This window comes from Hyperoodon ampullatus (assembly GCF_949752795.1).
Source record: "Hyperoodon ampullatus genome assembly, chromosome: 8".
NCBI classification, from domain to species: Eukaryota; Metazoa; Chordata; class Mammalia; order Artiodactyla; family Ziphiidae; genus Hyperoodon; species Hyperoodon ampullatus.
The window spans coordinates 30,539,673-30,552,423 of NC_136921.1; the positions used below are offsets into that span (position 1 = coordinate 30,539,673).

Below are 12,751 nucleotides of genomic sequence, written 5' to 3' on the forward strand. Positions count from 1 at the left end.
AGTGTCATGAGTCAATAATGAGTGTTTATAATTCTGAAGCCTGTGGTAAAGTTTATGTGTAATGTGTCAGTTCTGGTAAGAAAAAAACAAAGGATCACCAAGAAAAAGTAAAGTGGGACTAGGAAAGGATAATGGGGGAAGAGCTATTTTATATGGAATACTGAGAAGTCCTTCCTGAGGAAGAGATATTTAAGTAAAGATTTATTAATGTGAAAGAGTGAGTCATGCATACGTATGTGAGAGAAGGCTCCAGGTAGAGCACAGGGGAAGCATAATTGCCTTGGAACATACGTGGTGTAATAAGAGTGTTTTCTGGGTATTGGGTCAGAAAGGTGGTCAGAAATCCACTCTGGTTGCTCAGCAGAGCACAGACTAGAGGGGAGCAAGGGCAGAGGCAGGGAGTCCAGTTAGGAGCTACTGCAATAATCCAGAGGAGATATAATAGTGGCTTAGATAAGGGTGGTAGCAGTACAGTTGGTGAAAGTGATCAGATTCTGAATCTATTTTGATGGTAGAAAGGACAGGATTTATTGATAGACTGGATGTGTTGTGCAAGAAAAAGAGAAAAATTCAAGATTACTTCAAGTTTTGGGGGCTAAGCAAATGGAGGCTTGGAACCATCAGCTGAGAGAGGAGCAATGGTTTGAGGAATAGGTTTGGGAAAGGGAACTCAAGAATATGCTTTTCTACAAGGATATATTGTACAGCATAGGGAATATAACCAATATTTTATAATAACTTCAAACAGACTACAATAGATAAAATTTTGAATCGCCATGTTGTACACCTGAAACTAATAAAAAAAAGAATTTGCTTTCAACACGTTCAGCTTGAGATGACTGACATCCAAAGGAGAAGCTGAATAGTCAAGGAAGAGGAGGGGACTAAAGATAAACACATACATAGCGCTCAAGAAAGAAGTCTAAATTCGGGATTTTGTCAACCTGTGGGCAATAGTTAAAAACCTCATAGGAAAGTATGTAAAGTGGGTACACTAGTAACCTAAGGATTGAATCTGGGAAATGCCAATATCTAAGTGATTAAAAAGTAGAGTTAAGAGGAACCAGGAGAATGTGGTGCCTTGGAAACCAATGAGATAAAGATTTTCACAGGGGGAAGAAATAAACCACAGCACACAGATTCAGAAAAGGGAGTCCATAAAATGAAGACATAGAATTTTCCATTGGCTCTAAAAAATAGTACGTCACCCAATTGCTTATTAAGAACAATTTTGACTGAGTGTTGGGGGAGAAATGGTGAGCTGAGGCAGAAATGGAAAGCCAGGAAATGCAGACAGCCCCTGAGAAGCACTTTCTATGAAGTTTAGCAAAGAAGAGGGAGAAGAATTGGAACAGGAGGTTAGGGGTTGGGTCTTTGTCATGTTTACAAGCTGAGGGAGAGAAACCAACAGACAGGGAGGAGTTTAAATTCAAGACAGAAGGATAACTAACAACCTCAGAAGACATAGAAGCAACAGGGATAAGGGAATAAGGAAGTCAGTATTGCACAGAAGGGATAGCTTTGCTCTCTGAACAAGGAGAAAGAAAGGCTCCCTCTGGATATGGATACATCTGTGTATGGTATGTTGGCTGGAGAGCAGGAGTTGAGAGAGATGGTGACCAATGGTCTCAGTTTCTTAATGAACTAAGGTCCGTAGTCATTCACAAAAAGTGAATGAGAGGAGGTATTATGTAAGGAATTGAAGGAGAGTGAAAAGGCTTTGAATAATCTTTGAAAAGAAGAGAAAGAAGAGAGGAGATAAGAGAAGGGAGAGAAAGAGACTAAAGGAAGTACTAAATGCCCAGGCAAAATTTGAGACCATGAATTTGTAACAGACCATTTGGCATGCTTGTTTGGTTTTTATGGGGCAGGATAGCATATGGATGAAGCTCCAAACTGCCTGGGCTTGCACCATATCTCCCTCATGTGTCATATTTGATGGATTCTTAGATGGAAATTGTCACATTTAACACCACTGAAATCAGGTTTTATCTATCAAATGAAGGCACCTTACAATCAGAATTGCAATCTTTTCTTTTGCTTTTATCAGATAATGAGATGTCTACAATTGACGGTGTCTTCTATTTGATGTAATACTTTGTACAAGTTACTTAACCCTTATGAAACCGATTTCTTGTGTGTAAAATGGGCAAAAATCTCCCTATGGCTAGTGAGGATAAAATGAGTTCATACATGCAAAGCACTTAGAATGGTGCTGCAGGTAGCAAAGTGTTTGTTAAATGCTAGTTATTATTTTTCTCCTTCAGTGCTCATCTGACTGAATGGAGGAGAAAAGAACGGTCATGATCATATTGATCCTGTGTTAGAACTTTTTTGGGCAAATGCTGACAAAGGAGAGGGATGCAAAGGAATCAAGGGTATACACAGGTTAGAAAAAAAGAAGAGACGAGGGGTAGAGAGACAAAAGACTGGTTGGAAATGAAGAAAACGGAAGCCCTGTTGAAGGGAAAAAACACGTGTAAGAGGAGTAAGAAAGGGGACACTGAAAGGTACTAGTCGGGAAGAGGGATATTCAGGCTTCAGATTTCAGAGGTGGAGCAGCTCTGTATTCTGAGCACAGCCTCTGAAGTGAGTGGCTGAAGCGAAGTGAAGGTAAAGACCACTGTAGTTGGGCTCCAGCTGTCCTATAATAAGTAGTAATAAGATATAAGTATAATAAGATAATAAACTGAAATGGTCACCCCAGCTTTATAGCAGCTGAGGGTGTGTGACATTGCCGTCCCAACCAGAAATCCTAGGACAACTCTTTAAAAATATATATTTTTATACATATATATGTATAAAGACTTTAAAAATATATATTTTTAAAAGCCTAGCTAGTGTCTGCTCATTTACTTTTTTTCTTTTCTTTACGATATAATTACTTGGCACTGGAAGTTTTGACCTTTAGTAAAACTTTTTATAGTGCCAGTCTAGAAAATAATGCTTTGATTAAACATTTCTCTTAAAGACAATTTACCAACTTGCACTTGAAATTTAAGTAGTCATCTTATGAATATGTTTATTTAGAAGATCTTAAAAACTATATATTCTGTTGTAACATACATTTAGAATCCCTTGATTAGGGCAATTTGGAGAGATTCTTGGAAAGAAAGAAGTATCTTTAATCTGAACCTTACTAATAATTGCAAGAGGAAAATGGCACACTAATTCTTGCATTTCGATAAAAAGAAAGCCACCATCAAATCACTTTAATGAAAGATTTAATACTCTGTTAAACACATAAGTTTGCTTAGTTTGATATCTTACCCTGTGGTTTCATTTCCACAGACTAGCCTCTCTCTAACAATGACACACATTTGATTAGCACCTACATTTTACCAAACATTATTTTCATATATATGGTCTCACATTTATTCTCCTCTTTCCCCCCCAGTTTGCTGCTAAGGGAATTTCCTTGAGTAAGTTAGTTGGTAAGAATTAGAACATGGTTCTTTTTCCAACACTTAGCTTTACACATTCTCATGTATCTGTCCTAAACAGTGTGCTTGTACAAACACATACACTGACTGTCACCCTCTATTCTCTTCACACTAGTCTATCCTTATTCCCCTATTGGCTCCCCAATACCAACTGGGAGGGAGCATATGGCAGGTACAACTTACTGATAGAATAATTTTAACAAGTTACATCTGGAATCAATCCATTACATCATCATTCTGACTTGTTAAAAAATATTCAGGAAACCAACGGGTCCTTTAAAATGACATGACGCTAAATAACTGGTTTGACTGGCATTTGTCATCCGGAGAGTTGTTTCAGTTTTGTGCACTTGCAGACTAGGCTGAAAGAATGACTAGTGGAGAAGTAAATAGCAATTAGCTGATGTGACCCATGGGTAGATTTTCTGATTTTTGCCACTTGAAGCAATTCTCAAAGACATTTAAAAGGACTTCCGATTAATTTTAATGAAATTTGAGAGCAGTTATATAGATAGTTTGCATCTTCAGCAGTGCATTAATTTGCAAATGATGGGGCCAGCCTTTAAGAATAGGGTGCTTCTTTAACATTTAGGATCAGATTGTAAAAATAATTACTTTCTCTTTTTTTTTTTTTTTGCCAAGTTAAATCACTTTTATCTCTATAGGAAAGGGAGGATCTAAAAATATATATATAAATTACATTAGTAACACAACATAAGAAAAAAACAGGGGAAAGCAAACCAACAGAGAAGTCTGTATGATGCTAATCTAACCTGTTTATAAAAAGGCCCTGCATCAGAAATTCACAATCCTACCCACTTCTAAAAATATATTTAGACATGTACAGAAGCGGTGGGCTTGTTTTTAAATTGCCTTTTTGTAAAAATATATTAAAGGTGAATAGAAATCCTCTCTCCCTGCCCCCTATCCAAGCCCCAGCTCTGTGCTGGGGATTGGAGACCAGAGGTAACTCTCTCATCATGTTCTAAACCTTGGTTACAACCACTCCCAACCCCTCCCCAACTCACTTCACTTAGAACATGAAACATTAAAAAAAATAAAAAAAGAAACAAAAAGCACACTAGCCTCTTTGGAAAAGCGTAAATCTGAGGGTAAACTTGCTTTTCATTTAAAACACAAAACAACAAACAGCCAGCTCTGAGAGCCCAACTCAATTAATCAGAAACCCAGTCAAATGGAGGTTGGGTTTCAGCTCCACAAAACTTTTAACAAAGAAACAGAAGGGAAAGAGGCCTGGAACCAGGGGGGATATGCTAGCAATTAGCTGCCTTTGAAAGATCAAGGGGAGGGGGTGTTAATGGGCAGAAGGGCTGGGGTCCTGGTCTTGGTTACAGCAGTCAGGGCCTAGTCAGGCAGTTGCCTACACAGGGACACAGGCTGCCCTCCTTCCCTCCCCTCACTACCCTCTGTTGCTTTGAAATCCCCAAGAAAAGCAAAGCTGGGCAGAAACAGAGGGGAGGGGAGTGGGAACCTCACGTGCTAAGGGGGAGGTAGCCAGGCTTTTTTGCCTTTGGTGTGCATAGATGGAGGACTGCTCGGCCCCCGGGGCCCCCAAGATAGGAAAAGGATATGGGGCTAAGGGACCCCTGATTCCAAGGAAGGAGAGTAAATGTCGGGCTGTGGAGAAAAGAAAGACAAACTGGAGACACGAAGACGACCAGGGAAGCCTCACATATTCCCTGTGGCCTGCACGGTAGCTGTTAAATTCCCCAGAAGCACTGGGAAAACTGAGGTGAAGTCAAAGTGGGTGGTAGAAGACAATGAAGCACTCCACTTGGGCAGTGCCGAGATGGAGAGACGGAGACGTTCTCCATCCAGTCCAGGTCACCAGGGAGGCAAGACAGGTGGAGCTGGAGGGAGCTGGGGGAGGGGGAGGGAGGGGGTGGGCACTGTCTGGACAACAGAAACACTCACAAAGGGAAGAGGGGGTGGGAGGTTCAGATGATCTGCTCCTTTACAGGTGGGCATCTCCGCTCCTAGGCTCGGGCTCCCCCCACATCAGCACTCTGCTTGAGCGTCCACCTGACATCTGGGAGTGTAAAGGTCCACGAGTGAAGATGTGACTCCTGAAGTCTTCTTCAGACCAAGACCTCAAGGTGGGGAGAGAAGCAGGGAGGCTCCTGATGGAGAACCTGGGGTGAGCTGTCCTGCCACATCCTCTCCAGAAGGTCCAGGCTGTGCTCTGTGGTACGGGTGAAGGGATCAGGCCGTAGAGCAAGGGCTATCTGCTTCAGCGGCAGATGCTTTCAAGGCGTTTGGGAGATGGTCTTTGCCTCCTGGAGCCCAGCCAAAGCTATGTGGAGAATGTTCTGTAGCACCTCAAACTCTAGGCAAATCCCTGGAGCTCACCCTGGGAGAGGTGGCTTCAACTGTAGCCACCCAAAAGTACTTGCCTCCAATGGGCTACAAAGTCTCGGTCAAAGTCTTGGGTGTTGGTCCTCTCCCCACCTTGAGAAGTGACAGGAATCTCTCTTCTTGCCAAGGATGAGTGAAGTCAGCCCATGGCCTTTCTAGGCCACTCTGGAAATGGCCCACGGTGGGGCAGTACGAAGACTCTGGGCCCTCCTCTTTATTTCCATGAAGCATTTGGCAAGAGGCGGCAGAGGCCAGAGGCTTCTCCCAGGAACGAGTCTTGAGTGGGACACATCCATTGGGCTAAGAGGAGGCAGGAGAATGGGCAGAGGTGGGCAGGCTTCTGGAGACAGGGCTGGAGCCGCAGAAAGTGTTGAGCACTGGGCCTCACACTTCATGACCAGGGAAATACCGAGGGGCCCAGGCTCTCCTCATGCCTCTCCTCATCCTGCTTTCCAGCTTTAAGTGGGGATGACAGTAAAGGGCAGACAAAGCTGGTGAAAGGGAAATGGATTGGGGCAGCAGAAAAGAGGGCTCTAGTCAGCTGGAAACCTCTCCCATTTACTGGCTACTCAGAGATATGGAAAAGGAAGGCAGGATGCTCCAGTGGAAGCAGGGAAGGGAGTTGAGGGAGTAGGTGAAGGGGCCCGTGGGAGAGTCCAGGCCTTTGGTCAGTTCCAAGAAAGCAGGACAATGCGCCTCAGCACCTTGTCCGGGGCAGGTAGGATCCAGGAGTGCCCTGAGAATTGACAACGGAGAAGGCAATGGGGGTGAAGGGGTGAGGGGCAGGACACAAAGGGGATCACAGAAGCACTTTGCCATTTCTGTGGATTTTCAGGATACGGCCGAGTCTCTGCTTTGCTGTAGCCAGGCCCTTTTTGGGACGCTTTCCTGGTCCTGCTTGATTGCTCTGGGAGCCAACTGAAGGGCGCCGCTGGGTCAAGAAGACACCAGGGGCCATGGGTGTGGTGCTGCGGTTTGCCTGGGCCATGCCAAAGGCATTGGGACGAGCAGTATACTCATGGTCAGCAAGACTTCCTGAGAGGGCCTCTTGTTTAGGCTCAGGCGGAGGCAGGGGCGAGGAGGAGGTGAGAAGTTGGGGTGTAGTGGCCAGAGTTGGAGCTGGTACTGCCACGCTGAGATTAGGCTCTTGAGGGCGAGGCTGTTCTACCTCCTTCAACAAAGGCTTCTTCTTGATATATTTCTTCTTTTGGGCCTTCTGTAGCTCCTGTGGGGGCAACTTTGCAGCTGCTGCAGCCAAGCCTGTCTCAATGGAAGCTACCCGGGTCCCCTCACGCACAGGACAGTCCTGCTTCGGTAGAGTTGGGGTCACACGGGCTTTAGGACTCCATGGAGCATCATCTGAGTTCTTCTTTTTCTTGGGTCGAGATTTCAAAGCAGGGTCATCATCGCCAGACTCCAGGGAAGGGTAAATATACTCTGCATCCTTGAAGCATGCTCCCAAGCTGTCCTGTTCATCGAGACTGGCGTTCTCCTCCTCCTCCTCGCTCTCGGTTCTCCAGTATGATGGCCGCTTGATGGGCCACTTCCCTGGGATGCGCTGGGAAGCAGGACTGCTAGACGCTGTGCCCAGCCCACTGCTGGAACTCCCACTGCTTCGGTCCTGCCCCCCGGTCCACCAGGCCTGCAGGCTGGAGGTAGCGGGCGAGGATGATGAGGACTGCGGGTTGGCCGCGCACAGCATGCCCTGCATGGCCTCCTGAGTGCTGGGAGAGGCAGGGGCCTCGGTGAGGGCAGCATAGTCAGGTCCCCCCACCTGCCTGCTGGCCTTGAGCAGATCAAGAGTTCCACCAGCTCCACTCCCATTTCCAAGCTTGCCTTCGACCCCTTCTACCATGTCCTCATCTGCTGTATAGTCCTCCTCAATGTCAAACTCAACTTCTCCTGGTTCACGAACTCGCTTGGGGTCAGAGCAAGGCTTCGCACGGGGCAACTTTCGGGGAAATTTTGGTCTTTTTATCAGAGTCGCCTTCTCCTTTCCCAGTCTCTCATCAATCTGCAGTTCATCATCTGAATCCAAGCCAAATTCATCCTCCATCACCTGTTCTGCCACCAGCCTAGCCTTGTCTACCTTCTTTGCGATCTTGGCTCGCCGAGACTTGGATAAGCTCTTTACCCTCTTGGCACTGCCATTAGACGTCAACAGGGCCAGCGGGACCTCATTCCCATCAAGGTCCAAGTCTGGCGAGTCATCATCTGAGTCATTCAAGCAGGTACCAGTGATGTTGAACTTTGCTTTCTGGGAACAGCCTGTCTTCAGTGCCTGATGACTGTATGTGTCCATGAGATTATAGCTCAATTGGCCAGCAGGCCCCAAGGCTGAGCTCTCCTTGCCCTTTCGCTCTGCCTTCTTGAAGAATTCCTTGGGCTTCAGGCCTTTCTTCTTTGAACCACTTTTGGAGGGCAGTGACAGCCTGGACATGGATACTGAAGTGGAATGGGCTGGCCTGCTTAAGGGAATGGAGCCGGCTGGGAAGATCCTCTGCAGCCCAAAGATATTGCTTGTCTTCCCAACGTTCTGTTGGAAGATATCTTCCACCAGGCGAATCTCCCTAGACAGATCTTTAATGAGCTGTACGGTCCTCACTGTCTCCGGGATCTCATCCTCGTGGTCTGGCAGAGCTTCTTTCCTTGTCCAGGCTCTAAAGGCCAAGTTCAGGGCTTTACCACCACGGACCAGGTAGGAGGCAGGGTGTCTCCTGTTTTCTCGCAAACCTCGAAAGACGTCCAGGATATGCTTTCCCACATACCAACAGATGGTCTCAAAGTTGGGGAACTTGAAGAGGTCTGCTGTGCTCAACCGCTTCTCAATCTCATAGACTTTGAGCTGCATTTCAATGTTAAGGCTGTGTAAGAAGTTCCCTCCAAAGACAAGGCAGTCCACGGGGGTCAGCACAGCATGGATCCATCCTGCAGGCATGAAAAGCGTCTGTCCTTGCTTCACAGAACACTTGTAGCACTTGTCCACCTGGTCCCCAAAGAACATCTCATTCTGGTTAGAGGAGCTGCTCCAGCACTCAAAGAGAGTCAGGTTGGCATTTGTTGGGCGGATCAGGTAGAAGATCTTCTCACCCTTGAGCACATGGTACCAGACCGAGCTGCCACCAAAGTCAATGTGAAAGTCTGTATAGCTATCCCGCACGCTCATGAGGCAGTACTTCTGCACATTGGGCCTCTCAAAGATACACTCCTCTGGCCACAAGTTCTCCACCCATGAGAGCTTCCGAACAATCTTGGGTGTCTCCACAAGGTTAGAAAGCCTGGTATCAGAGAACTCCAAACTGATGACATTGAGGACTTTCTCCCTCTTCCCGCTATAATAGTATTTCACAAAATCACCAAGCTTCATCTTGCAGTTGGCCTGGCGGGTCACATCAATCACATCAATCTCTTTGTCAGAACCAACATAGTGTTCCACATCCCTCACAGTGAATGATGGTGAGGGCAGCGTCATCCCCAATCCATCCTTCTTCGAGACCAGGATGGGCACACTGAAGCTATTCTCTTCCAGGAATTCCACGGTCAGCTGACTTCCAGTGGGCTTCAGAATCACTTCATCCGAGCTGTCAAAGGTCCTACTCCGAAGCTCTCGAATGAACGTAGGGCTTCCCGTCTTCACTGGCTTCCCCTTGTGTGTATCATGGCCTTTTGAAGATACACAGCGTTTTTTCATGATGGGGGGCCCATGTAAGACCTCACAATTGGGGCAGTGGTAGAGGTCAATGTCATCAGCCTTCTCCTCTTCAACACCAACACAACTGCCATGAAACCAGTCCTGGCACATGTCACACTGGATCATGAAGCGGGTGACATCGTAAGGAAGCCGACAGAGGCAATACACCGGTACCGAGGCCATCTTCGCCTGGCCTTGGAGCGTCCTGCGGTGGGCCAGGTTCTCAGCGTCAAAGGGAGCGGGAGGCGGCAGCACGCATTCTCTCTGGACGAAGGGAGAATCTCTTCACGCCTCTCAAACTGACAGGAACCTCCTCACGCCCCAAACCTGACAAGAACGTATTCGGTCCGGAACCCTACAGGGACCTCCTCATCCGCAAAGCCGCAGGGATTCCTCACGCCCGCGGAGCTCAGTCCCGCCAAAGCGCCGGCGGCCGGGCTCGCTCCGGAGCTGCTCAGCGCCTCGCTCAGCGAAGGTTCGGCGACGCGCACCGAATTCTGGGATCGTCACGGCAACGCGGCGAACCTTTCTCGCCTTGTTCTCGAGCCACCCGCTGGGTCGCGCGGCCCTGGCCGCCCAGCGGTGCTTCAGGGCAACTTTCTCCACAGCTCTGCCCCGGGCCCGGCCGTCAGGGCCTACTGGAGCCCGCGGCTCGGGCCTAGGCCGGCCCGCCTGACGAACAGGCAAGCGGCGGCGTCGCTGGGCCGGCAGAAGATCGCCTCGAGCAAACCAACGCGGAAGGAGATGAACCGGCAGCCCGGTTGGAGAAAAAAACAGCCCGAAAAATCGCCGGGAGAAGCCCGGTGGCGGTGATGGGCAATTCAGAGTAGTCAATCGCTCTCATTTTTTTAATGCTTTTCCATCATTTGAAGATGGCAATAAACAAGGACAATTTCCTGGAATGCCCATTGGGATAAATGGATTAGTCAGTCTTTAAGTGTCATCAAATTCATAAGGACAAGTTGAAGTAAGTAGTCAGATGATATTGGACATTGATTCTAAAATGTGCAGAAAAGGAAAGCTACTCGGGAATACAAGAATGGTTCATTCATATTTTTCCTACTTATACAAGTGAAAATGCTATGGTTATGATAACACGTTTAGCGGTGGTTCCTTTCTAGGGTACTTCTCAAGATACATTCATCTTTTGCCCATTCTTTCCAGGAGGTTGCAAAGCCCATAGGGATTCCTGTGGCTTTGTCAAGAGATGAGTGTATGTCTTTGCAATAACCCCAGCGCTTTAAGAGTGACTACTGTAAGTATTGGCTTTTCAGAATTGTCCCATCTTTTGGGCTACTCATTTCCAAAGGAGACTACAAGTGATTTGTTTTCTATTTGTTTTACATACCACGGCAACAATGACAAGATCTAAGCTTTTAGCAATAGGAAGTTTTTTTCCCTAAGGCTTCAGTTATGATGGAAAAAAACAACATATATCAAAAACAACATATATCAAAAAACAACATATAATCTGTACTTCAACATACTAGGTGGAGCAGAGGGATTTACAGCTCAGAAAGCCAGAGGTCCACTGACACTTAAGGACTTCTGCCAAGAAGAAAACATCTGTGAAAGGACAAATAAGGACATAGACCTATATGTTGAAGGCATAAAACATCTTACAGTATGAGAAGGGCTCCTGGGATGAGAAACTTTTCCTTGACTTGTGTGTGTCTAGGGGAGTTAGCTCTACTCTGCTCTAGATTCCTAAACAATTTTGTGCATACTTCCATTATATGCTTACTATATTCTATTTGTTATGTATGCTTATCTGTCTCTCCTCCCCATCCCCCTCCTACCCTAACCAGCAGCAAGCTCTTTCAGACAGGGAATCACGTCTGACTACTCTCAGCTTTAGAGCCCAACACACATATAACTTCTTAATTAATATTGCTTGAATTTATTTATGAGAATAGTCTCATTTTGAACCCAAGGCTGGAGTAGTGAGTGTCATTAGTCAACTTTGCACTGATGAAATTTCTTTTTCATGTCTGGAAAAAGAAATCAAAATGTCCGTCAGCCAATTTAGAGTTGTTTTTTTTTTCTTTATTTGGTGCCCACCCCCCTTTTTTTTTAAATCATGCTTTTGCTGAATGGAAATATTGCTTTGATGTGATTATGGACACATCCTCTGAAATGGAGTTTTTGATTAAAAGACTATAATCTAAAAGTAGAAGTTAAGCATAAAAGTATAAAATCATTTCCCCTGAGGGAAAAAACATTGCTCATCCAGTGACAGGATTTTCATGTTCAGTCGTTGGCAAAAGGGAAACATTCGAAATCTAGTTTGAGATCATTTTTTGTAACATGGTGTATTAACTAGGAATTCATTAAGCTACCAGTAAAAGTAAACCTAAGTATATATGTGTGTGTATATATATATATATATATATGTATATATTTGCTTAAATGAAAAGGGGTTTATTTTTCTTACCTAGTAAGAAACCTGGAAACATGTGGCTGCTGATGTTAGTTCAGTGGCCCAAGGATATCAGGCCCATGTTTCTATGATTCCCTTAACCTTTCCTTGGACTCACAGGTTAGTTGCCGCAGCTCCAAACATCACATCTACATTCAAGGCAGGAAGTAGGTGAAAGGGTTGTTTCAGCCCAGCCACATCTGTTATATTTTTCTATTAATTAATTTATGTGTTAGTTTATTCATTTATTTAGGCTGTGTTCGGTCCTTGTTGCTGCACACGGGCTTTCGTGCTGAACACGAGTTGCGGCGAGCGGGCGCTACTCTTCATTGCGGTGCACAGGCCTCTCATTGCAGTGGCTTCTCTTGTTGTGGAGCACAGGCTCTAGGCATGCAGGCTTCAGTAGCTGTGGCACGCAGGCTCAGTAGTTGTGGCTCGCAGGCTCTAGAGCACAGGTTCAGAAGTTGTCACACACGGGCTTATCTATTCCACCGCATGTGGGACCTTCCCAGGCCAGGGCTCGAACCAGTGTCCCCTGCATTGGCAGGCGGATTCTTAACCACTGTGCCAGCAGGGAAGTCCCCACACATCTGCTATTTTTTAATCAAGAAAGTAAAAGCATTTCTATGACCTTCATCAGTGGACTAAGTCTTAATTCGTGGACTACAAAGATGTTACATGGTCATTTATAGATACAAGTAAGTCTGAGGGAAAGAGCTCCAGTGTAAGACAGTAAAGTACCTTGTCCAGGGAGTTGGGAATGGCTATTGGGGAAGCAATCACCAAAGTCAATCCCATAAGGCAATGTGACCTGATGGAAAA

At 45.9% G+C, this 12,751-nt stretch overlaps 1 protein-coding gene across 2 annotated transcripts; it reads right to left on the reverse strand.

Annotated features, from left to right (window-relative positions):
• Nucleotides 1-6,618: 6,618 nt before the first annotated feature.
• Nucleotides 6,619-9,774, reverse strand: LOC307056809 (histone lysine demethylase PHF8-like; the record flags this gene model as incomplete). 2 transcript variants are annotated; one of them, XM_079709762.1, is made up of 2 exons in its annotated part: nt 6,619-8,073; nt 8,377-9,693. In XM_079709762.1, the coding sequence occupies 2 exons, from the start codon at nt 9,691-9,693 to the stop codon at nt 6,619-6,621; spliced, it is 2,772 nt and encodes a 923-aa protein (XP_079565888.1). The 2 variants fall into 2 exon arrangements, with proteins under 2 accessions (XP_079565888.1, XP_079565889.1); XM_079709763.1 differs by having other exon boundaries at nt 6,619-9,774.
• Between the last annotated feature and the right edge of the window lie 2,977 nt (nt 9,775-12,751).